The sequence below is a fragment of the Pteronotus mesoamericanus genome, unplaced genomic scaffold (assembly GCF_021234165.1).
Source record: "Pteronotus mesoamericanus isolate MK-2021 breed Mesoamerican mustached bat unplaced genomic scaffold, CSHL_Meso_final contig_317, whole genome shotgun sequence".
Taxonomy (NCBI): Eukaryota; Metazoa; Chordata; class Mammalia; order Chiroptera; family Mormoopidae; genus Pteronotus; species Pteronotus mesoamericanus.
The window spans coordinates 3,930,448-3,954,709 of record NW_026555133.1 but is presented as its reverse complement, the minus strand read 5'-3'; the positions used below and the strand labels follow the sequence as shown (position 1 = coordinate 3,954,709).

The 24,262-nt window shown below is 49.8% G+C and overlaps 1 protein-coding gene and 1 pseudogene across 1 annotated transcript in view; one reads left to right on the top strand and one right to left on the bottom strand.

The window, feature by feature from the left end:
• The window catches only part of ITGAE (integrin subunit alpha E), a 57,643-nt gene extending 33,791 nt beyond the window's left edge, over window positions 1–23,852 (bottom strand). Inside the window, 3 exon segments of the mRNA XM_054575675.1 lie at window positions 1,020–1,111; window positions 7,189–7,309; window positions 23,723–23,852. Coding sequence (XP_054431650.1) covers window positions 1,020–1,111; window positions 7,189–7,309; window positions 23,723–23,852 — 343 coding nt within the window.
• LOC129072244 (60S ribosomal protein L7a-like) lies at window positions 9,650–19,194 on the top strand (annotated as a pseudogene).
• Window positions 23,853–24,262: the final 410 nt, after the last annotated feature.

Below are 24,262 nucleotides of genomic sequence, written 5' to 3'. Positions count from 1 at the left end.
AAGGGCAGAGGGAGCACAGGGCCTGGGATGTCGGCTCTGTGATGGTCTTGTGCCAGGTGGTGACGGGGACCTAGGAATAACTGAGACCTGGTGCTTTTCCCCTGCAGGCTCCCAGTCTGGTGGGACAGGTGGGTAGCGAAGAACTAGGTGGTGGGTGTGCGCAGAGGGGAGATGTGCAAGGTGCTGAGGGACTAGCTATATGGACTGATGAACCCTCCAGTCTCGAAGACCTGTCTCTGGGGAATCTTACTGCCCCACAGCCCCAGGGGGCAGATGTGGTAGCTCCTCCCTCTCCCTTGCTGACAGGGGCCTCAAGAGACTGTCTCATCTTTGAGCCACTATATCAGCCTATCACCCTGCTGGGCTGTGTCCCCTTTGGAAGCTGTTCAACACTGTGCCTCTTACAAAGACAAGGACTCTGCCCTACGTGGCTGAGGGGCCACCAGCAAATATGGGCCTCGAGTTACATTGTGTGGAATGGGTGGTGCTTGGTTAATGAGTGAATTTGGTTCATTCATTTGTTCATTTAGTCGAATAGCATTTATTGAGCACCTAATACGTGCCAGGTGCCCTGCTAGATATTAGGGTGGCCATGGTTGCATTGGGCACGTAGGGTTGGATTCCACTGAGGGGCGACGAGCTAGAATAGGTTAGGTTTGGGAACCAGGGAAGGTGGGTTTGCATCTGTGGTGCCGCCAATACTATTTGTGTGACCTCAGTCATACCGGCAACTGAAGGATTTTTCTGAACTGGAGCTTCCTCTTCTGTCACAAGCTATGGTTTTGAGGATTAAAAGTGACTGAAGAAGCGCTTAGCATGGTGAGCACTCGAGTTATTGTAGGTATGTTTTTGGTGTTAGGGCTGGATCAGGAAAGGTGGGGGGGGATCAGGGTTGGGTCGGGGTGGGGTTGGGCACGGGGAGAGAACGTGATCTGTGGCTGGCGGTGGGGCCTCCGGGGGAGGGGCCGGATGCGTGGGGCTCCTGGAGAGGCCTCGGGAGCGTTCCCTGGGGCTCTTACCCACAGGCTGGCAGAGGATCTCATCCTGGCTGAGGGAACACTTGTGCACGCGCCCTGCTGCCCTGCTGGTTTTAGAGGTGGTGACCAGGAGCCTGAGTGGGAGGGCAGACAGCAGAGTTGAGCCGGTCGCTGATACCCTTCTCCTCCCCGCCTGCCCGAGCACCGTCTCCCCACTCCAGGCCCACAGGCCCCCAGGTCCCCTGTCCGGAAAGTGGGAGAAGGCGCAGGCCTGGGAAAGGCAGGCGGCTCCGCACTGTGCGGAACATCGCTCAGCCTCTGTTTCTGCACAGCTCTGGGCAGGAGAAGGTTCGGTGCAGCCCCTCTCGCCCTCTGGCCCACCCTGGCACAGATGGGGCACTCCTGGTGGTAAACAAATATCCTGCTCTTTGGTGGCAACGGGGGGAGCCAGGAAGCCACCTACAGCACAGTCGGTTATACTGGGGGCCGTGCTGGCTTCCCAGTGGCTGCTGCGGAGAGGAGCCGTCCCAGCTGGCCTCAGTGACACTAGGCCCTGAGAAGAGCATGCTGGCGCCCCCACCTATGAGCCAGTCAGAACTGGAGGTTGGGGGTGGGCGACTCTGCCCAGTTAAGGCAGCCGTAACAGCAAACTGCCCCCCTCCCGCCCACTCTGAGCTCACTCCCCACGCTGCCCAGGGGGCTGGGCTGCCTGAGACAGGGGCGAGCTCCCGAGCCTAGGGTTGTGAGGAAGGGGTACTGGGAAACGGGCCCTGAAGCTGGGCTTGGTAACCGTGAACCAGGTCCGCGGTCTTCATGCTCCGGAAGGTAGCAGGAGGGCAGAGGGAAGCCACGGAGGGCTTTATAAAAGGAAGTGCATGTTTAGTCTCTGGTTTTGAAAGGTCATAATGAGGCCCTAGTTGCTCAGGGGGCAGGAAAGAGGTGCTGCCTCTACACCTGTGTGTGTGCCCCGCCAGCTTGCCCCGCTCTGAGCTGATTTCCAGCCCAAGTCACCAGTGGTCCCTAGTTTGCCGGGTCCCACGGACACACACCTCATTTTCCTCAGCCTCTCCGCAGCCCTGGATGTCAGTGAGCTCTCATGGTTCCTTCTCAGACTCCTTCCTTGGCTGACTTCTAAACAGAGTCTTGAGGCCTGGCCTCGTTTCCTTTGCCAGCACACGCTCCCCCGGGACCCCCTGCAATCCCATGGCTTCGATCCACCTAGAAATGCTGAGATCCCCACCTTTCACCTGTGGCCCTAGCACCCCTCCTCCAGAAGCCAGGCTAGCCTGGCAGTAGAAAGCAGAATAATGTCCCCGCATCCCCCGAGATGTCGTGTCCTGATCTCCAGAGCCTGTGACTATGCTACTTTTCATGGTCAAAGTGATTTTGTGCGCTTAGGTTAAGGATCTTGATATGGGGAGATTATCTTGGATTTTTTTAAATTTACATTTTCTTTTTCAATTACAGTTTACATTCAATATTATTTTTTACTAGTTTCAGGTGTACAGCACAGTGGTTAGTCAATCATGTACTTTACAAAGTGATCCCCCCCGATATTTCAAGTACCCACCAGGTACCATACCTGGTTATTACAATATTACTGATTATATTCCCTATGCTGTGCTTTGCATCCCTGGGACTATTTCGTAACTACCAATGTGTACTTCTTAGTCCCTTCACTCTTCACTCAATGCCCCAACCTCCATCCCCTGGCAACCACCAGCTGTTCCCTGAATCTATGAACCTGTTCCTGTTTTGTTTGTTCATTTATTTTGTTCTTCAGATTCCACATAAATGTGTTACGTGGCATTGCATAGTATCCTGGATTACTGAGTTGTCCTACTGTAGTCAAAAGAGTCTCTGTAAAAGGGAAGCAGGAGCATCAGAGTCGCCGCTCAGCAAATACTGACTGAGCCCCCTGCTCTGCGCCAGGCCCTGGGAACCACATGGCAAACGAGACGGACGAGATCCTGGGGGAACTTACAGTCCGGCAGGGAAGGCAGGAAGTAGGCAAGCAGGCGTGTCAACAGGACAGTGTCAGACGTGACAGGTTCTGAAGGAACTAAAACAGGGTGACTTGAAGCAGAGGAACTGGGCTGCGAGGTGGGGCAGGTTGGAGAACGCACAGGTGAGGAGGTCACGTCTGACACTGTCCTGTTGACACGCCTGCTTGCCTACTTCCTGCCTTCCCTGCCGGACTGTAAATTCCCCCAGGATCTCGTCCGTCTCGTTTGCCATGTGGTTCCCAGGGCCTGGCGCAGAGCAGGGGCTCAGTGAGTATTTGTTGAGTGGTGACTAACTGACAGCCCAGGCGGCAGGCGAGGGGATTCGCCTCTGCAGGCTCTGCCACTGAGCCCCCCAGTTAGGTCACCTGTTCAGCAGCCCTGCCGCCTCACTGGCCCCCGCACCCCAGAGCCGGCTCTGCCGCAGACCGAGATTTGCTGGGGTGGGTGTGGGCCTGGAGCGTCCTCCGCCCTAGTCCTCCTCAGGGCTTTGCCCAGGCTGCTTCCTCTGCCTGCACTGCCCTTCCCTTCGTTTCCTGATGACCCTATGCCCCAAACCCCAGCTCCTCAAGAGGTCTTTCTAAAAGAAAGAGCTACTTGACCCCTCCAAGCTGTCCAGGTAGCCCTGACTGCTGGAAACCACTCCTACCCCTAGCTTTTTTTGTTCCCACCTAGACTGTGAGTTCCCAAGAGACTGCCACGCGCAGCCACGCAGGCTGTGCCCTGCAGAGCCCCAGGGTGACGCTCTCAGCACAGTCACACTGTGTGGTGGCCAGGGGCTCAGCCTGGGCTGCCCCTGCTGCCCACCTCTTTATCGCCCCACCGTGGCGGGTGGTCTCCTGGTCTCCAGGTCCGCTGACTGAGCGACTGATAAACTGACTACACAGTAACGGAGCCCACCATCGGCGGACAGCCCATCCGATTGATTCAGCCAACTCCCACCTGTCTGTGCTCAGTCTGTTCCCAGGTGCCCATTCCACTCCCCCTGGAGCAGCGAGGCCCATGATGCTGCCTGCCCTGCCTGTTACATTTTACGGAGAAACAGCATGAGAGAGTGAGAGGGACATGTCATCCTCACAAGGGGAGGCTGCGCCTCTCTCTGCGGCCTGGCGGCGAGCAGAGCGTTTCCTGCCCCATGCAGCAGGCACATGATCCCAGGTTCTGTCATCTGTGGCAGGAACCCCCAGAGCTGCCGCTCACCACATCCTCCCGCGAACCCCCCTCTGCATCAGCTGGCGCTCAGAAAGCTTTTCATGAGCCCACCTGGGTTCTTCCCCCTCTGCCCTTGGGGGGCTCAGGGCCTTCTTTTCGGGGGGTTTCAAACTCCCCTCATCCGTCGTCGTGGCCTTTCAGCTCGACTTCTGAGGGAGGGAGGCTTAACATCTGTCAGACCTGGCGCTGGGGGACTGAGCAGGAGATGGTCACAAATAAGCCAGACTGAAACCCAGCTTTGCAAAGCAACGAGAGCAACGTGGAGCAACAAGAACATCCTGCACCACAAAGTTTGGAAAACTGAATGCTAAGCCAACACAGCAGCCCTGGCCCAGCATCTCCACCCCTGGGCCCATGCCTGGTAGAGGGAGGACACTGGTCCACCCCGAGAAAGGGCACGCCCTGCTCTTCACGAAAGCCCAAGGAAACTGCCCAAGTGCCAGCATCAGCACTAGTCACTCCGGAAAACTCTAGCAAGGAAAATGAGCACCACCGCCTCAGGCAAGACCTCAGGTGACAGTCAGAGGGAGGGAAGTCCGCTGTGTGCCCCGCTTATAACAAGTCCAAGAGCAGGCAAAACTAACGCGTGGAGCTGGCAGCTGCAGCTGTGGTTGGCTCTGGGCAGGGTCCGTGGCCAGCGCACCTGGCTCTGTCCTACTCTGCGCCTGGGCGCCACCTCACGGGGTGGGGGGCGCGGGGGGCTCGCTTTGTGAACAGTCACTGAGCTGCTTAGGACATGTGCATTTTTCTGTGTGGCATGTGTCAACAAAATTTCACCAAAACAAAAGAAAAACTACAAACCCTGACCTTTAAGTCAAATTCCTGCATCCAAAAACTTCCGAACGACCCTCTCCCCACCCGCTCTCCCCAGGCCTGTGTCACGGCTTCCTGGCTGCCCCAAGCCCTTGCCGACAAGCACTGCTCGCCTCCCCACCTCGCTTTTCACCCCGCTCGGCTTCGGCCACTGACGCCATTTCAGTTCCCTGATCTTGCTCAGGCCAGGTTCCAGGCCTGGCCAGGCTCCCTGCCTCCAGATTTCCCACACGAATTCCTACTCATCCCCCAAGTCCCAGGGCCTATGCACACCCTCTGCCTGAAGGACACACCTGCCTCTATGTCCCCAAAGAGCCCTGGACGTCCCCACCGGAGCAGTCATCACCCTTCTTGTTATCTCCTGATTCATCTCTTTTTCTCATGAGCCTGGGAGCTGCGTGAGGGCAGGGACTGCACCTCCTTCACTGCCTGGTGCCCCAGACTCCGCTTGGCACTGAGTAGATGCTCTGTAAGTACTTGCTGCGTGAATGAGTGAGTAAATGAATGAATGAATTGTCCCTGCCCTCACCACTTAAATCTAATGGTCATCAGCCTCTTCACTATAAAGATGAAGAAACCACAGCCCAGCAACGGGTCCAAGCTTGCTGGCTGGAGGCGTCCTGGCCCAAGGCCCCGGGCTGCCTGAGGAGCTGCCAGTGCCCACCCGTCTGCCACCAGACAGAGCTCCTGCTCTGCTCAGCTCAGGGAGATGCGCGGCTCCACCCGGCCAGGCACGCTGAGCACCTCACCGGGCTCTGCCCCAAGGCCTGCCTGGACCCTGGGCTCATGGCTCAGGTGTGCTGGATCTGAAGGGTCCCTTGACCATTGTCCAAAAGCAAAGCAGCAGGGCCGGGGGCGGGGGCGGGAAGGGGAGCAGCACCTGGGCATGGCTGGGCCACAGAGCAGGCCCAGGAAAGACCCTGTGACCATCATGAACGAAACAGGGGAGGAAGGGCTACTCCAGCTTAGGGACTGAAGAGACACATGGTGACCCTTGACTGGGTCCTGGCTTCAAAATAAAGGCCGTCCTAGAAGTCATTTTGGTGATAACGGGGTTGGGACGGAGGGGAACTAAAGACATGCTTCCACAATAACACGCCGCCGCTGCCACCGTCTGACGATAACACACGTTTTCCTCGCTCGTTGTGCATCTCCCCTGACACGCGGATTTTTGTCTGCTTTGCTCGCTCAGTGCCCACAGGACCTGGCTCGGGGTAGGCGCTCCATACAAACATTTGAGTGAATGACCATTGTATACATAATTCTACAACTTGCCCTTTTTCTCCTTGCAATATGTTTCAAGATTAATCTACCTTAATAACCTTAATAAAAGTGAGTTTCATTCACTTTACCTGCCACGAGGATCTGTGTGTAATTCACAGCTTATTTCTTCCATTTTTGGACTGATGAGCATGTCTAGTCTTTCACAATTCCAAGCAGGGCTACCATAAATACCCTCACCTCTCAGGTGGTTATCTGGTACTGAAATTACTGCGTGCAAGGCCACATGTATCTTCAGTTTTACCACATATGGAAAATTGCTCTCCAAGGTGGTTATACTAACTTACATTCTTGAAAGTTTTACCACATCCTTACCAACACAGTGCTGTCAGATGCAAAGCTTTTTGCTTATCTAATGGTGGATACAAATGACATTTTAAAAATACAAGATAATGTTAATTGAGCTTTACTTTTGCCTCAGCCCGGGGAGGTAGGTAAATCACTGCCCCTTTGCAGAGACAAGAAGCGATGCTGGGGGGGTCGGGGGGCACCTGCCTATGAGACAGAGTGATGCTGTCAGTGCACCACGGCCACCCAGCCCGCAGCCTGCCTCTTAGCTGCGGCTCCCCTCCTGCCTCATATTTTCTATCGTTTAAAATATTTTTTGTCACTGTCCAAAATTTCTACATTGAGCATGTGTGAAAGACAAAAGGGCCTTAATAAACTTTATTTTGAAAGAGTTTTGCAGTTCCCCCGCTCCTGCCTCGGCTGTGAGGAGAGGGGCAGGGTGGGCTGGTCTGGGGCTCGCAGCCTCCCCGCGCCCTCTCTCTCCCCTGCAGGCCCTTGGGACAGTGCAAGGGCGCCCTCCCAGAAGCGGGATGCTCAGGCCTCCTCTGGGGCCTCCTCAGGCTCCCCAGCAGCCCCCTCAGGCCTCAGACTCCTGTCTGCTGGGTCCCACTCACCAGGTTTCCTTGCTGCTGGGGTCTTGGTGCACATGGGAGCTGAGCACATGAGGCCCGCCTGTCTTGGGAGTCACCCAGGTCCGGGCCACATCCACGTTGAAGGCCAGCAGAGGAGCCAGGCCTATGAACGAAAGAGGGATATTTAGCAAAACAGGCACCTGTTGAGGCCGTGGCTGGGCCTCTCCGCCCATTATTCCGTCAGCGTCTACGGTGTCGCCATCGCACAGATGAGAGAAGCAAGGCTCCCAGGGCTCTCCTCATGGGAGCAGGACCAGAGTGCAGGCAGGTCGGACCCAGGGCTGCGTCAGCCCGAGGGTCCCTTCCCGGGAGGCCTTCCCTGGCTCTCCCAGCAGAAACATGGCCCACCTTCTTCACCGCCCACCACGCAGCTCCTGTACCTGTCACACAGCACGTGCTCATCTCTGTGTCTGCGTCCCGAAGTTAAAACAGACCACGAGCCCCAAGGCGAGGGTCTGCATGCATTCAGACCCCCAAGTGACTCAAGAGAAAACGTGTCCTCAAATATAGCAGCTTCATTTGTAACAGCTGCAACCTGGAAACAACGCAAATGTCCATTCCCTGGGGAAGGGGTGAACTACCTGTGGTATGTTCTACAGTGGAATACTACTCCGGAGCGAAAAGGGGCGGGCCCCAGCGCGCACAGCGGTATGGGGGGTCGCACACATCACTAGGAAAGAAGCTTTACTTACACAGAAGAGTATCTACCGTAAAATTCCATGTGTCTGATGTTCTAGAACCAGCCAAACTAATCTGTAGTAAAACATATTGCCAGGGGGATTAACTGGAATGAGACAGGAAAGAACTTTCTGGAGTGATGGAAATATCTTACATTTTATAGGAGTTTAGATGACAAAGGTGTGTACATTTGTCCAAACACATGAAAGGGTCCACTTAAAATGTGTGTGTTTCACTGTATGCAAATTTTGCGCTTGAAAAAACTGTATGGGAATATTAAACTCTAGTTGATATGTATGCTGAAATGTTAAGGGATGAAGTGTACTGATGTCTGCAATTTACTTCGAAATACATCAAAATTTAAGATGGAGTGATGGATGGATAGATGAATATATATGGGTGCATATACATGCATATACATTTTATGTAATATAGAATATAAATATGTAAAAACATAAATATATATTATATAAGTGATAACAGAATAAAATGTTGACAATTGTAAAATCTAACTGAAATATGTGGTTGTTCACTGTAAACTTTTTTCAAGTTTACTGTATGTTTGAAATTTTACTGTACTTGAATAAAAAAATTTTAAAAAGAATATTTGCTGTATTAATCAAGAACTATTTATTAATCATGTATTATTGGTTTTAAACTGTTTAGAGAACTAAAATAACAATATTTTATGTTTAAAATTAAACATAAAATACCTTCCGAGAGCAAGCTCTCTAACTGCAATGCCACTTCCTTGCATGTAGTGACTACAAGATTCGGTTGACACATAGTCTCTTACTAACCTATAAATTGGATGACACACTACATTCAAATCTATAGTCTATCATGCAACAAAGCTGTGAATGGGGGGGATTCTGGGCAGCTTGGAAAAATAAAAACTAAAAAATTAAAAATGTGGGGGGTAAAACTGATATATCCAGATTGCCACTCAAAGAAACTATGCAATTCACACTCCACCGGCAGACTGGGAAAAGGCCTATTTCCTCCCAGCATGGCTTAGCTGACTGCGTTCAACTTTTTCATTCTTGTTCTAAAAGAATGGAAAAGGAGAATATCTCATTTCGTTCCAAAACTATTTTTTAATTATGAGTGAGGTCAAGCGTCCTATTGTAAGTTCATTTACTGCCTATTCATACACGTTATCCATTTTATGAGGTATTCATTGTTTTCTTATTCATTTGTAAGAGCTTTCTGAATCCAAAAGAAAGTGTCAATGTGTTAACAGATAATGTTTCTCAGCTGTTTGACTTGCATATGATATTTTTTCCCACATCTACACTCTTTATGGAGTCAAATTATTTTTTCTCTATGACTCTTGAGTTTTGTGTCATGCCTCTCTACCCAGAGATAATTTTTTCAATTCACTCCATTTTTTTGTTATTTTGTTTCATTTCTTAGGCTTGAATGTTTGATTCATCTAGAATTTACTTTTGCGTATGAAGTGAAATAAGGATTCAGCTTTACTTTTTCTCCCTTCCAAATGGAATTATGTCAACATCATCCCCAGAGATTTGAAAAATGGCCTTTATCATTCTTGGACTTCTCACATGTATTTGGGCCTCTGTTTGGACTTTGCTCTGCCTCACTGACCTCAATGTTTCTTACTTGGACACCTTCATTAGTCCCCTGACCTTTTTCTTCCAAGACTTGTCCCTCCGGCTACATCCTTTCTACACCAGCTGCCAGAAAGAATTCTTAAAAGCATGGTCTGACCAAACCATTCCACTGCTTAAAACTCCATGTTTACATGGAAGAAGGCAAGGTAAGGGTAAAGTTCAGTCTATAGATTTAGCTGCTCAATTACTGTTCAGTTAACTTTTTGCCATAATAACTCTTAAAAAGCTATGCCACTTTTTGAACAACACTCCTATTTTATGATAGTATGATTTTTCCTTCCCTGAATACACCAAATAAACATGCCACAATGAATGATATTCTGACATCACACTTTCAGGGGATAAACACACTCACCAGTTCACTTACTATAATAGTTCCTAGCCCAACAATATCCTGGAGAACAAATTTGCATTGCTTGCCATGATTGGATAAACCCCAAACACTTTGTTTTGCATATGCATGCAAATTGAGGGGGCGGGGGCGCTGAAGAGGTAGCATCTTCTCTGGTTCTGTAGCCTGTTCAGTACGCAAACTATTTCCAAGTGCTTAAAAGTGCCTTCAGGTTCAGTACTTACTTTGCCCTCAAGGTGATTTTCCATCCTATAACTTTCTTTTTAAAGACAGTTTGAGTGCAAGATAGTCATGGATCTCCAGAAGGTTGAAAAACAGTGAAGAAATGGTGTAGAAAGAAATATGTACGTTCTCAGTAATGACTCCTTCACACCCATCCTTCACCACCCATGTTAAGTCTTCATTTCCTTCCTTAATGAGGACGATAAACCTTTATTACAATAGGTTGTATATGTAAACTGTATCTTTATATTCAAGTTATTGGGTTTTTTAAAAATATAAACTTGGTTTATTGATCAAGTAATATAGTTTTTCCAATACACAGTAAAAATTGTATATTGGATTGGATGGACTGCATCACAATTTTTCATTGAAACTGATGAAAATTTTTTTTCCAATGAATGGCTTCTCATTTAGCAGTAGAGATTTAAGAACAAATTAAAATAAGTAGCCCTGGGGCTCAGTGAATTGAGCACTGGCCTGCAAACTGAAAGGTTACTGGTTCAATTCCCTGGCAGGGCACATGCCTGGGTTGCAGGCCAGGTCCCCAGGTGGGGGTGTATGAGAGGCAACCGATTGATGTTTCTCTCGCACATTGATGTTTCTCTCCCTCTCTTTCTCCCTCCCTTCTCCTCTCTCTGAAAATAAATAAATAAAATCTTTAAAAAACAAAATAAAGTAAGCAAAGTATAGGTTTATAGATATGCTATATTTTATATGAGAAGGAAATATGCGCATACAAATATGTTGTTCTTCATTCACCAAGAAGAGAGAACAATTTAAAACCTGTATGTAACCAAACACAACTCCCCTTCCTTTCTCTCCTCCCTCCCACTGCCCAAGACACCGAAGGGAAAGAAGGCCAAGGGGAAGAAGGCGGCGCTGGCCCCTGATGTCATGAAGGAGCAGGAGGCCAAGATGGTGGTAAATCCCCTGTTTGAGAAAAGGCCCAAGAATTTTGGCATTGGACAGGACATCCACCCAAAAGGCACCTCATCCGCTTCGTCAAATGGTCCCACTACATTCAAATGCAGAGGCCAAGGATTATTCTCTCTAAGAGTCTGAAAGTGCCGCCGGCCACTAACCAGCGCACCCAGGCCCTGGACCACCCAACAGCTACGCAGCTGCTCATACTGGCCCACACAGACCGACCCCAGACAAAGCAAGAGAAGAAGCAGAGATTGCTGGCTCCACAGCAAGAAAAAAGCTGCCGGCAAAGATGACCCCACCCAGGGGCCACCTGTGCTTTGAGCAGGGGTTAACACTGTCACGACCCTGGTGGAGAACAAGGCCCAGCTGGTAGTGATTGCACACAATGTGGATCCCATTGAGCCTGTTGTCTTTCTGCCGGCCCCGTGCAGAAGGTGGGGGTTCCCTACTGCATCCTCCTGAGGAAGGCCAGGCCAGTGTGTCTAGTCTGCAGGAAGACCTAAACACCCGTGCCTTCACGCAGCTTAACTCGGGAAGACAAAGAGCTCTGGCTAAGCTGGCGGAAGCTCCCGGGGCCAATTACAACGATGCTTAATGATGGGCTCCACCGCCACTGGGGCGGCGACATCCTGGGCCCAAAGTCAGTGGCTGGCATTGCCAAGCCAGAAAAGGTCAAGGCTAAGGAACTGGCTAAGTGTACGCTGTTGAGTTTTCTGTACATAAAAGTATAAAAATTCTCATTTGACCAAAAAGAATTAAAAATAAAAATAAACAAAATCTCTATGTATCCAATAATATCACTTCAAAATATACATAGGAAAAATTGATTGGATTAAAAGGAAAAATACAAAAATCAACAACCAAACTGGGAGACTTTAATATTTTAACAAATCTTTCAGATTAGCTATAAAAGTACACAAAAAGCAGTAAGGGTATAAAAGATCTGAACAACACAATGAACAAGCTTGATTTAATAGACTAAACAGGACACTTTACCCAACAACGGTAAACATTCTTTGAAGTGCACATAAAACATTTACCAAAATTGGCTATATGCAAGCCTCAATAAATTTCAATAGTTTGAAGTAATTTAAATATGTTCTCTGACTAGTGGAATTAAAACTAGAAATCAATAACAAAAAGAAAACAAAAAGTCTGAGCATTTTAGAAATTAACACACTTCTAAATAACTTAGGTCAAAGACGAAATCACAGTGGAAATTCTAAAATATTTTGAACTCAATGAGAATTAAAATATGACAAATAGTAACTTGTGGGAAACAGTTAAAGCAGTGTTTAGAGAAAATGTACAGGCCTCAGTGCATATGTTAAAAAAGAAATAAAGCTAAAAATCAATCAATCACCTAAGCTTCCACCTCAAGAAGCTAAATGAATAGCACCTCAAACCCAAAGAGATGACAGGAATGGATAAAAATATAAACCTATCAAGGAAATATAAAACTAACCTACAATAGAGAAAATCAACAAAGCAAGAGTTTGTTTTTAAAAAAATTAACAGGCACACAGCCAGGTCAGGCCGGGACTTCTTTCCCAGGGCCCACCTCTCGCTACCACTGCCCCCTCCACTCCCCACGCCCCGCCTGGCCTGGCAGAGCCCTGGCCACCCCACGCCTTTGCTCCTTCCTCGTGGAGTCGTTTGCCGCCAAGCAGTTTAGCTTGTGAGGGCAAGGAGCACAACAGAAGCTGCGAGGATTCCCTTGTCCAATGAGCGTGCGGCTCCTGATCATCTGCTGCGAACCGGCGCGTCTGTCCCGCGCTGGATAAAGAAATCCCACCCAGCACTTCAAGAGTTTCTTCTTTGCTTGGTGGTGGAAGGCAGCCTTTGCTACATATAGGAAAAAGTACCCTAATTTGAAGAAGTGTTCTGCTTTGTATTACTAGCTTAGTAATTATTATAATAGTGAAGAAATGTGAGCATTGTGAAGGACAGGGGGCATGTATCTATACCCCACGCTGTGTACTATAAAATTCTCTGCACTTAGCATGGACATTGAATTTTATTACATAAGTGTTTAATGGATCCTTCTGCATTTAAAAAAAAAAAATAAAGGTATAGATGTTAAGCTAAAAAATCTGAATTTTATTGAGATGTGTTTGCGGTTTTATCAATGTGAGTTCTTAATTTTCCATTTTGTAGTGCTCTTATAACTTCATTGAATGTAATTATATGTGTCTAATAACCTCTTTGAATGCTAAAAAAAGAAATAAAAAAATTAATAAAACCGATAAACCCTTAACAAACTGATCAAGAAAAAAAGACACGACATCCAAATACCAATATGAATGGAAACATCAGAATAGATCCTAAGACATTTAAGAAATAATGAGAAGAGAGAATATACAACTTTTTTGCCAGTAAGCTTGCCAATTTATGTCAAATGAACAAATTCCTTAAAATGAAAATTTACCAAAATTGACAAAAGAAGTATAAGCTGAATGATCCCATATAAAAGAATATGAAATGACTGTTATCCTAGAAAAAACTCCAGGCCCAGATGAACCCTTCCAAACATTGAAGGAGAAATACCAATCTTGCAAACACTATTCCAAAGAATAGAAAATGAAACAACAGTTTCCAGTAATTCTATGAGGCCCACATAATACCGATATTAAAAACCAACAAGAGCAAGAAGTGAAAGGAAAAGTGACAACCTCTCTTGAACATATGTGCAAAATTCCTAAACAATATATTAACAAACCAAGTCCAGGGATATATATAAAAGGCATAAGACATCATAACCAAGTGGAGTTTATTTCAGGAGTGCAAAAGGGCAGTTTGACATTGGGAAATTATTTAATCATCCCATTAATAGGAAAAAAAGAAAGGAAAAAACCATGTGATGGTTATGATAGATGCAAAAAAAAGGCATTTGATAAAATCCAGTACTGATTTGTGATTTAAAAAATTGTAGTGAGCTAGGAATAGAAGGCAATTTCTTTAATCTGTTCTAGAATATACACGAAAAGCCTTCAGCGAACATCATGCTTAATGGTGGTTATTAAGCTTTCTAAAATCAGGCATGAGACAAGGATGCCCACTCTCACCGCTTCTATTCAACATTTTACTGGAGGTCTTAAGGCAGTAAGAAAAAAAAATGAAGAGCATAAAGATTTTTTTAAAGGTTTTATTTATTTATTTTTAGAGAGAGGGGAAGAGAGGAAGAGAGAGAGAGAAACATCGATTGGTTGCCTCTTGCACAGCCCCAACTGGGGACCTGGCCTGCAACCCAGGCATATGCCCTGACCAGGAATTGAACCAGCGACCTTTTGGTTCACAGGCCAGCATTCAATCCACTGAGCCACAGCAGCCGGGGGTATAGCATAAAGGTTTAAAAGAAAAATAAAATAAAATTATTTTGCAGATGACATGATTAGGTAGATTGAAAAAGTCAACAGATCCACAGACAAGTGTTGAGAATTATTAAGTGCCTTAACTCACAGGATACAGAGGCAATATAGAGAAAAGCATTGTACTTCTATATACAGTGATCAAATAAGGAATGAAAAATTTTAAAGGGTACCACTAACTAAAGACATAAAGAAAAAAAGAACTCATTGCCTAAAAAGAAAACTAACTAAAGATATATAAAACCTCTACACTGAAAACTATAAAAGATTGAGAGAGATTAAAGAAGGTCTAAATACATGGAGAAATAGATCAGTTTCATGGACTGGAAGACTCAATATTGCTGTCAATTATCACTGTATTGATCTATAGCTTCAATAAAATCCCAATCAAAATACCAGAAAATTATTGGAGGACGGGGGAGATGTTAACAAGCCAATTAAAAATTTTTTATGAAAGTGCATAGAGCAAGAATAGTCAAGGTAGTCTCAAAAAAGAATAGCAAACCTGTAGAAATTATGTTATAATTTACTACCACTTATTATAAAGTTATAGTTAAGACAGAATTATATTGGCACAATAAACAAATGGACCAATGGAACAGAGAACCCAGAACATATGGTCACTTTACTTAACGACAAAGGTGACAGTTGAGGAACAGTGGGGAAAGAATCCTCTTTAATAAATGGTGCTGGGTCACTTGAGCATCAATATTGAAACAAAAATTAATTTTGACTCCTCTCTTACATCATACACACAAAAAAAATCAATTCCTGATGGATGGAAGATTTAAATGTGGATTTAGATGGACTATATGTCTAAATGCAAAAAATAAAACGATAAAGCTTTTAAGTGAAAACAAAGGACCTTGAGGTAGATAAATATTTGTTAAACAGGACACAGAAAATACTAAACATAAAGAATTGATAAACTGAACTTCATTAAACTTAAGAACTTCTGTTTATCAAAAGCCACTATGTTAAGAGAATGAAAAGGCAAGCCAAAAAGCGACAGAAGATATTTGCAACACAAATATAGGACAAAAAATTTATATCAGAATATGTAAAGAATTCCTACAGATCGACAAGAAAAAGTCATGTAAGAAGAAGACATTTCACAGAAGAGATTATGCAAATGGCCAGCAGTCACATGAGCAGGCACTCATTATACTTCAGAGACAGGCAAATTAAAACTACCCCCGATACCACTCCACAACAACCACCAGAATGGCTAAATGAAAAAGATAATACCAAGTGCAGACAATGGTGTGAAGCACCTAGAACTCTCCAACACTCCTGGCAGCAATGTAAATTGGTACAACCCCTTTAGAAATACTTCTGGCAATATCAATTAAAGCTGACCGTATGCTTTAATTCATATAATTAATTAAATTATAATGAGTCAGTAATTCCACTCAGGCATATACCCAATAGAAATGTGTTCATGAAAAGACATGGTAAAAAATGTTCATAGCCTCACTATTCATAATAACCCCAAGCTGGAACAACCCAAATATCCATCAACAATAGAAAGGGTAAATAAATTGTGGTGCATTCACTCATGGAATATTCTACAGCAATGAGAACAACCTACAACAAGGTGAATAAATCTCATCAACACACTGTTGAGTGAACAGCACCAGGAACAAACTAGAAAATTCTGTATCATTCCATTTACACAAAGTTCGAAATGGGCCAACTAATCTATGGTGTCAGAAGTCAGGGGACTGGGTGCCCTTGAGGGTAAGGCAGTAACTGGAGAGGGTGACAGGGGCACTTCCGGGACGTTGGCAACGTTCTACTTCCTGAAATGAGACTGTGACATGGATTGGATTTAGTTTGAAAAACCACTGACCTGTATTTGTCCAGTTTCTCTGTATGTTATACTTCAAAAAGTGTTTATATTAAAAAATAATTGCAAGTGTTTGAAACACACTGAATATATAAAGTTTCATGAGTTCATAATGATATTTAAGAGAGAGAGAGAGAAAAGAAAACAAAACACTGCATCGGTCACCATTGGAAGTAAGGAAGGAACCATCCCCTTAATCTGAAAATTGACTATTAAAAGGGAAGTGTTAAGCAATTTTCTAGTCTTTCCAACATGAGCTGCATTTCAAGGTCACCAAATAGTCCTAGCTGTGGAGAAAAAGTTCTTCACGGAAGAACTATTACCAATGAGTGTGGAATAATACCCTCATAAAACAGTTTTGCAAGCCATTATATAATATTAACTCAGGCCACGATCATCAATGGATGCAACGACTAGATGAGTTTGGGAGAGCGCTTCACAATCAGGCCAACTGCCCGGAGCCCACTGGTCGTTCCTGGTGTCCCCAGGGGGGGTCCCCGAGCAAATGTGCCTCCTGGTGCAACACTCTAGGAAGGACACAGAGGCCCGGGACTCTACCTTGCTAACAAGTGCCCAAGCGATGCCTATGCTGCTGCCATCAGACCACATTTTGAGTAGCAAGTGTGTAAAACACTTCGGGGAAGGAAACAAAAAGGGAGATTGAGACGTAGGAAGAAGGGCAAAATCCTCAGGACTGTTTAGAGCATGGTCACCAAAACTGTGTAAGCCGCATTTAATGAAGCCACGGGCACTAACTTCCAGGTTTGGGGACATTTAGGGACTGGAAGAACAAATCATATGCAAATCCCAAGCGCCATGGTCTACAAGACAAGTGACCAAACCCTGCAGCGAAGCAAGGACTTGAAAAAGACACACAAATCAATACCTGGGCGAGGGCCGCCCGGGGCCTGGACTTGAACAAATGGACCGTTGGAGGGGGGCGGGGAGACCTGAGTGTGGCCTGGGTCGCCAACGGCGCCAAAGAATTGTTTCTACTTGTGCTAGATGATGAAAACGCCGCAGCTAAGAAAATATCCACGTAAGTCAGAGATGTGTAGTGAAGCATTTAGGGGTGGAATGACGGGCGTTTGGGATTTATATTAAAATAATGCTTCTGAAACATGAATGTGCCAATGAACGCCCAAACGACCTGTTAAAACGCAGCTTCCGCTCCAGGAGGTCACGGAGTGGGGCTGAGACCTCCAAGTCACCAGCTCTGCCGCTGGTCCCTGACCAATTTCTGAGCAGCAGGCTCTAAATGCTTGCGCTAAAGGATGCTTGATAACAGTGCCATCTGCACGGTGGGTATATTGGGTTCATTATTGTTGTTTTCTTATATACATGCTTACAATTTTGTTATTAAAAACCAGCCTTCCACTGGCTCCAGGAGGAGGCGGGTGGGAGAGGGCACGGGAGTGGGTGGGGAGCGCGGGAAGCATCTCTGCCCTGGTCGGCAGCCCCTCCCCCTGAGCCGGCTCCCCACCGGCAGCTGCCCTTCCTTCATTCCCTTTACACCTCTGCCTTGCCTGGAAGGGTTCGCAGTGACTCATAAGTTACAAAATTCACTAAGATAAAACTTGTTTTAAAGTAATGTGGCAGGTGGAATTTTTAAAAAATGGACAAAAGGAAAAAAATTGTTAAAAAAAGAAGAGAACAAAAGGAGGGTAACAGTCAAACCCAGGAGGAAGCTAAGAGCTGCCCTATATGTCAGCGAGTGCCAGCGGTTTCTACTGACCGGCCCACTTCTGTCTCAGAGCACAGGAGGCACCTAATAAAATTATTTGTTGAATAAATGCATAAATAAATGAACTTTCTTGAAGCCAACATAAGGATGAAAATGATCAGTTATGTGATTTACATATCCACAAAATTTGGGGGGAAAACCCAAAAACTATTCTGGTGAAGCAGAAATAACAGAAAACCTGAAAATTTTTTTCCCTGAGGTTCTCTTAGCAAGAAAGTTGAATGAATCACTAAAGAAACAAAACAAAACACTGGATGAACAAACCTGCACCCTGGAGCTGTTATTTGGGCGTCAGCCATTGCCAGGAGTAAAATGGAACCACACTGTAAGCAGCCCAGGAGCTCCTTCCTGTCTGGGGGCCAGGTGTCCCTTTGCAAATTTGACGAGTGCATCAGAACCCTCCCAGGCTGCTCAAGCGCACATTTGCACAAATCTTAGCCTCCCGAGTGCTCTGTTCTGAGGCTGTCTCCTGGCTCCTCCTCATCCTCACCATGCCCCCGTTCCCAGAAGACTTCTTGACCTCCAGGTCCCACCTGGCCATTTGGCACACCCGCAGGCCTTTTCTCACAGTCTCAAATTACCTTGCTCATCTCCTGTTTCCTTATTGCTTGTGACTTGTGTCATGGCAAGGCCTGGTGTGGTGAGGTGCTGGACAGGTGAAGGGGGCTCACAGACCCCCTGTGGCCTACCCATGGACCCTCAAGGGCTCCAGAGCAAGACCCCCAGTGGGGAAGGGGGAGTACTGTCTGCGGGGAATCTGGACGGAGGCTCCGTGGCCCATTTCACACCGAGCCCTGTGTTTCCTGACCGGCCAGGCTGGGTAAGAGTGAACGCTGGCCCACTAATGGGAGAGAACTTCTTACTCCCTGCATGACTCAGACGTGACATGAAACCCCTGAGATAGTCCAGTGGCCTCGTCTGGGCCTCCACGGCAGCCCCTGCCTGGCCCGATGCCCCCTCTGCCAGGTCTGCTCCCAGCGTTGCCCAGCTCCTCTGCACCTTGCTCCCTGAACGCCACCAGCATGCTCTCCACCTCTGGGCCTTTGCACAAGCGGTGCCGTGCCAGCGTGCCTTCCCCGCCCCTCCCCGCCGCTGCCCACCCTCGGGGCCCTGCTCAGACCCTGCCCCAGGAGCCAACCCAGATCCCCAGCCACAGTAACCCACAGCTCTCCGAGCCCCCTCATTCTGTGGTGTCTCTGTCTGGCTCTGACTAAATCCTGTCTGGGTGAGGGCGATCTGTGATTAAATCTGTCTCCCCCAAACTGTCATCTGCTCTGAGTCATCCAGACAGCCCCCACCCCCACCACTGCAAAACCCAGCTCAGCCCAGGGCCAGGCCCAGACCATGCGTCCTGGAAATGTCAGAATGGGCCATGTCCTTGCTCCCTACTCTACCACATCCCAACCCCATTTTCCCTTTGTTCAGCTCCTTGGTACAAGAGCCCTGAGGGGTGGGAAAGGGGAGCAGAGAGACAATCACAGCTGCCTTTCAGAGCACCTGCTGCCTCCCAGGCACCGTGCTAGGGGCTGAGGCTGGGGAGGTCCAAGGATTGGCATGTGGTCCGTGGGTATATTAATTATTTGTGGCTGGTGCCCAGCTCTGCTCAATTCCAAAGCCTTATTAAAAGCTTGAGGGATTGGCAATCAGAGAGCAGGGTCACAAATAGCCCCCAGACGCAGGGCACGGCTCCGAGTAGTCCTCACAGCTTGCTGAGTTGGCGTGAGCCCTGGTTAGAGGGCTGGTAAGTAGGTCAGCAGGCACCTGTGCAGAGCGCATCGCTGTATATGCTGAGCTCCCCCGGGGCACCAGCCGCCACCCCTCCGTGCCTGGGGTCTGCCTGGGGTCTCCGGGTTGAGCCTGTACCGCCCTCCAAGCCCCTGACATTAACCTCTGCTCGAGTCGTCTTTACGTCAGGCAGCCCTTTCCCTTCCCTTCCCAGAGACTCAAAAATTAGCATCAGTCCCAGAGGGAGACAGTCCTGAGTTCAAATAATCCTCACTTTGCCACGGAGTCACTGCAGGACCTTGGGCTTGTCGCCTCACCTCAGTTTCCCCAACTGTGGTATGAGGCGGTGCAGATTAAATGGGGCAGCGCCTGGCTTGGCGTCTGACACTGAGCTAGGGGCTCCGTGCGTGGGTGCTGACGTTTCAGTGTTATAACCGCAAGACAGCGCTTGTCACGTTCCTTCTGCGGCCTCGCCCTCCATCTCAAGCGCCCCGCGCAGGCTGTCAGATACGACAGCCCGGCTGAGCCGGCGCGTCACCACATTTCCCACAGGGCTGCTACCCTCCGCGCTGAGTCACAAAAAGACCCTCTCCATCCTGTCAGCCACCGCCGCCTGCCACCTCAGCACCAGCCCTCTCCCGTCACACTGGGCATTTCAAATTCGCATTAACCAGTTTCTGCTTCAGCAAACGAAGCCCAGGCGCTGGCTGCCGACATGGGACCAGACCCGGGTGTCTTGACGACGCCCACTCCAGACACCCAGCCAGGTCTTGGGGGAGGTCATGCCTCAGACGTGTCAGACGGCAGGCGGAGTGGCTCACCCCGTGGCCCACCCACCTTGGTCTTTCCCACAGGAGCCTCAGCGTCTCGGCACCAAAACCCAGGCAGCCGAGCCCTGAGACCCTCTCACCTTCACAGTCCCCCTGACCACCATGGCCCGCGTGCTGACACTGTGCCAAGCACTCACAGATTTTCTGATTTTCCTCCTAAGTGTTTCTGATGAGTGCCTCCCCCGCGCACGCTCACCTGCCCCAGCACCCCTGGCCCGGGCGCGGCAGCACCGCCCTTGCCGGCTGGCCTCTCTGCCTCCCTTCTCTCCAGGACTCCATCCTCCACACGACACGCGAGTCCCCTGTCACCACCCCACGCAGCGCTGCTGTGGCTTCCCACGGTCCTCAGGGTGAGGTCCGAGCTCCCTCAGCGCGGCACTTGGGACTCCGCCAGCTTGGCAGCCGCATGCCCCCCACCCCATCGCACCCCACAAGACAACCCCCCAGGGAAGGTGGGAGACTCTGGGTTCCCACGCAGCTCGCACCCCCACCTGGCTTGCCCACAAACACTGCGCGTCTCTGACATTTTACCTCTGCCTATAACGCCCTTTCCCTCCCCCATGTTTGAGACCTGACAGCATCCCCAAGGGGCTTTCCCCGTAGGGGTACGGTGTGCATGCGCACGTGGCCTGTTTTCTTGTTCCACACAGGCCCCAGGACAGGCACGGCCCCTTGGCCCCCAGATGTCTACCATGTCCTGATTGCAGGGGACAGGCGATGAATGTCAGAGTGGACCGCTTTCTGCTCCCGCTCAGACCTCAGCCTGCATTTTCCTAAACAGACTCCTCACACCCCGTATCTTTGTCCTGCTTGTCCTGCACAGAAAGCCCCCCACCCCCAGTTTGTACTGCTAAAAATCTCCCCCGTCCTCAGGGCCACCGCGGACACTACAGTCCCCCACCCCCAACGACCAAGGTTCTCTACCACACACCTGCACACAGGTCTGGGCTTTGCCCCAGGCAGAGCTGGGTCTGATGGCCCCCCGCCCCCTCAGGGTCCAGCAGCGCACAGGCCTCCGCCTGCAGGTGGAGGACAGCAGAGCAAGCCCGGGACCCTGGCTTTCACCACTGGAAGGTTTGCAGGCTGACATAGAGTTCCCTTCTTGACAGACCCTGGGAGGAGAAGTGAGTGGCTGTGGTCACAGAATGAGTCAGGGGAGAAGGCTGACCTGGGGACAGGAGCCACTGGGTAGCAGAGTGAGATGGGGCTAGGGGTGGGGACAGCGTGTCTCTGTATCTGTTTCTCACTCACAACCTCCCTCAGGCCACGTGTTATCTCATTGGCTCCCACAGGTGAGAATGGGACACCTCCACAGTGGGTGGCCTGGGAAGAGGGGAAGCTCAGGAACAGGCCTGGACCCTCCACAGCATAGGGAGGCCCAGCCAGCACAGAATTCAGGGTTCTGGGCTTGGCATCACAGTCTGAGGGTTTCCTCCCATCCTTCCCAGCACTTCTTTTACTTCCTCAGATCCTCGACTCCAGGCTAATTTCACTTCCTCCAGAAAGCTCCCCAGAATTTTTTGACCCGTCGTAGGACCTCCTGAGCTTAGGGCAGAAGGGTCACAGTTTCACTTCTCCCACCCAAACTGGAGCTGCTGGGGCCCTGCTCCCACATCCTTCCCATAAGGTAGCCAAGTTGTGGGCTAGGTAATCTCATCGCGAGCCCACTTCATCTTGCTCTCTGCTGTCCACCAGCGGTGGGGGGGCGCCTAGGCCTCTGAAGGGGCTGGAGAAGTGTCATCTGGATTGCCATGTCCGAAAAAGGTGCTGGAGTGATCGCCAGTCATTCCAGAGACCACAGGGGACACAGAGCAGAGCCAAGAGTGACGACAGGGTTAGTGTCCCCACCCACTGGTATTCTAGAGCGGGGAGACAGGACAGAAGCCTGGGCTGGACTGTAGTATCTACTAATACTTGCTTGTCACCCTGGACAGTCACTGCCCCTCTGGGCCTCAGTCACCCCCGCCACCCTGGGAGGGTGTGAGCCAGAATCTGAGCATCTTCTCCGGACAGTGTTGGCGATGGGGAATCAAAGCCATCCATGCACTATAAACAGAGCGAGGCTCCCTCCACACACCTTATGTAACTGAGCATAAAGGTAGTCTAAACTGTAAAATAAGGAAAAGAAAGTTCAACAAAGTTCTGACATTTCCATGATGACTATCTGGATGTTTTTGTACTATTGTACGTTAAAAGGGGTCCCAAAATCGCGCTTCGCCGGCGGCCTGCACACGTGTGGCCTGCCTCTGGGCTCTCTGGCCCCGCGGTGGGTGCCGCGCCCGAGCCCGCTCCAGAACGGACTCGGCATGCAGGCCCCGGTGCTCACTGGCTGGGCCTGGCCCACCCTTCAGGGAGCACTCACCCCCCTGGCAATCTTGAAACCACTTCTGCCTGCTGTCCATCTCATTCTTCTGACCAGAGCAGGAGGCCCCAGGAAGCCTGGCCAGGTCACCAGGCAGGACCATCCTGGCCTTGCGTCAACCTGAGCAGCCTCCAGGCTGGCTGCCTGTGCTCAATGCCATCCCCAGGGCCTTGTCGGCAGCTGCAGGCTCGAGCTTGGCTTGCCCCACGTGGCTTCCATGGGGCATTTAAAGGCCAGGATGGGACCCCAGGCAGTGGGAGGAGGAAGCATCCCTCTCCCCACCACACACACACACACACACACACACCCCATTGCGTACTGGCCCCAACGTCAGGAACAGGAAGCAGGCTCCCCCCATGCACTCGCCCTCTACCACACCGACACACGCCCCCCCCGCCCCCCGTCTGCGCTCGTTCTCACGGGGGCCTCGCCACGTCAGCTGAACCCCTGACCTGCAGAAGGCTGCTCTGCCAGGGAGAGGGGGACACCACCAGCCTCCACTCTGAGAAGGAACCTGGCCCAGACCGAGGGCCAGCCCAGAGTGGGCGCTGCGGGGAGGGCCCAGTGGGGAGGAGGGCTGGCAGGAGAAGGATCGGGGTGGCAGAGCTCTGGAGTCAGAAGCCACAGGCTGTCAGCCCTGTCTACAGTGCTCCGAGGTCCTTCTGAGGAAGCCTGGGGACCTCACCCTCCGAGGAAGATGCTCCCTGGGGACATTCCCACACTTTCTCTGTTCCTTGGCTGTGAGCCCATTTGACAGACAGATGGACAGACAGGGTTGTGCAATGGCACAGCTGCCCCTCCGGGCAGGGGCTGAGGCTGACTTACTGGTCATGCAGAGCACAGTGAGGAGGAGCCACATCCTAGCCGAAGCAGAGGCAGCGGAGTGGGCCACAGCCCACTCAGCTTCCCCTCCTCAGCGGCAGTGGCCAGGAGGCGGGGACAGAGGCGTGCGCATAGGCGGTACACACAGCCTCCCACTCTACGGAGGAGGCTGTGTGGCGTCCTCTGCGGCTGCGGGCTGAGTCCTGGGAGCCCGGAGACACCTGTCAGCCCTGTCCCTCACGCACACTTTCGTGGAATGGTGACCTGAGGCATGGCCTGGAGACAGCTCCCGATGTCCTCGGCCAGGGGCAGTGGTAATCCTCCATGTGAGTCCCAGCCCCGCTGGCCCAGAACACACCCCCAGACACCTCAGCAGCCCAGCACCAGGCCCAGGGTCCTTGGTGACAGTCGCCTCAGCAGTGATCATGGGCCCCCCTCCCACAGGAAGTGCCTCCACAGCTGGAAACTGAGCTCCTGCAGCTGGCCTGGCCTGGCCCTCAAGGCCCTGCGGTTGTAGAGGGCCAGGTGCATGGAAAGATCCAA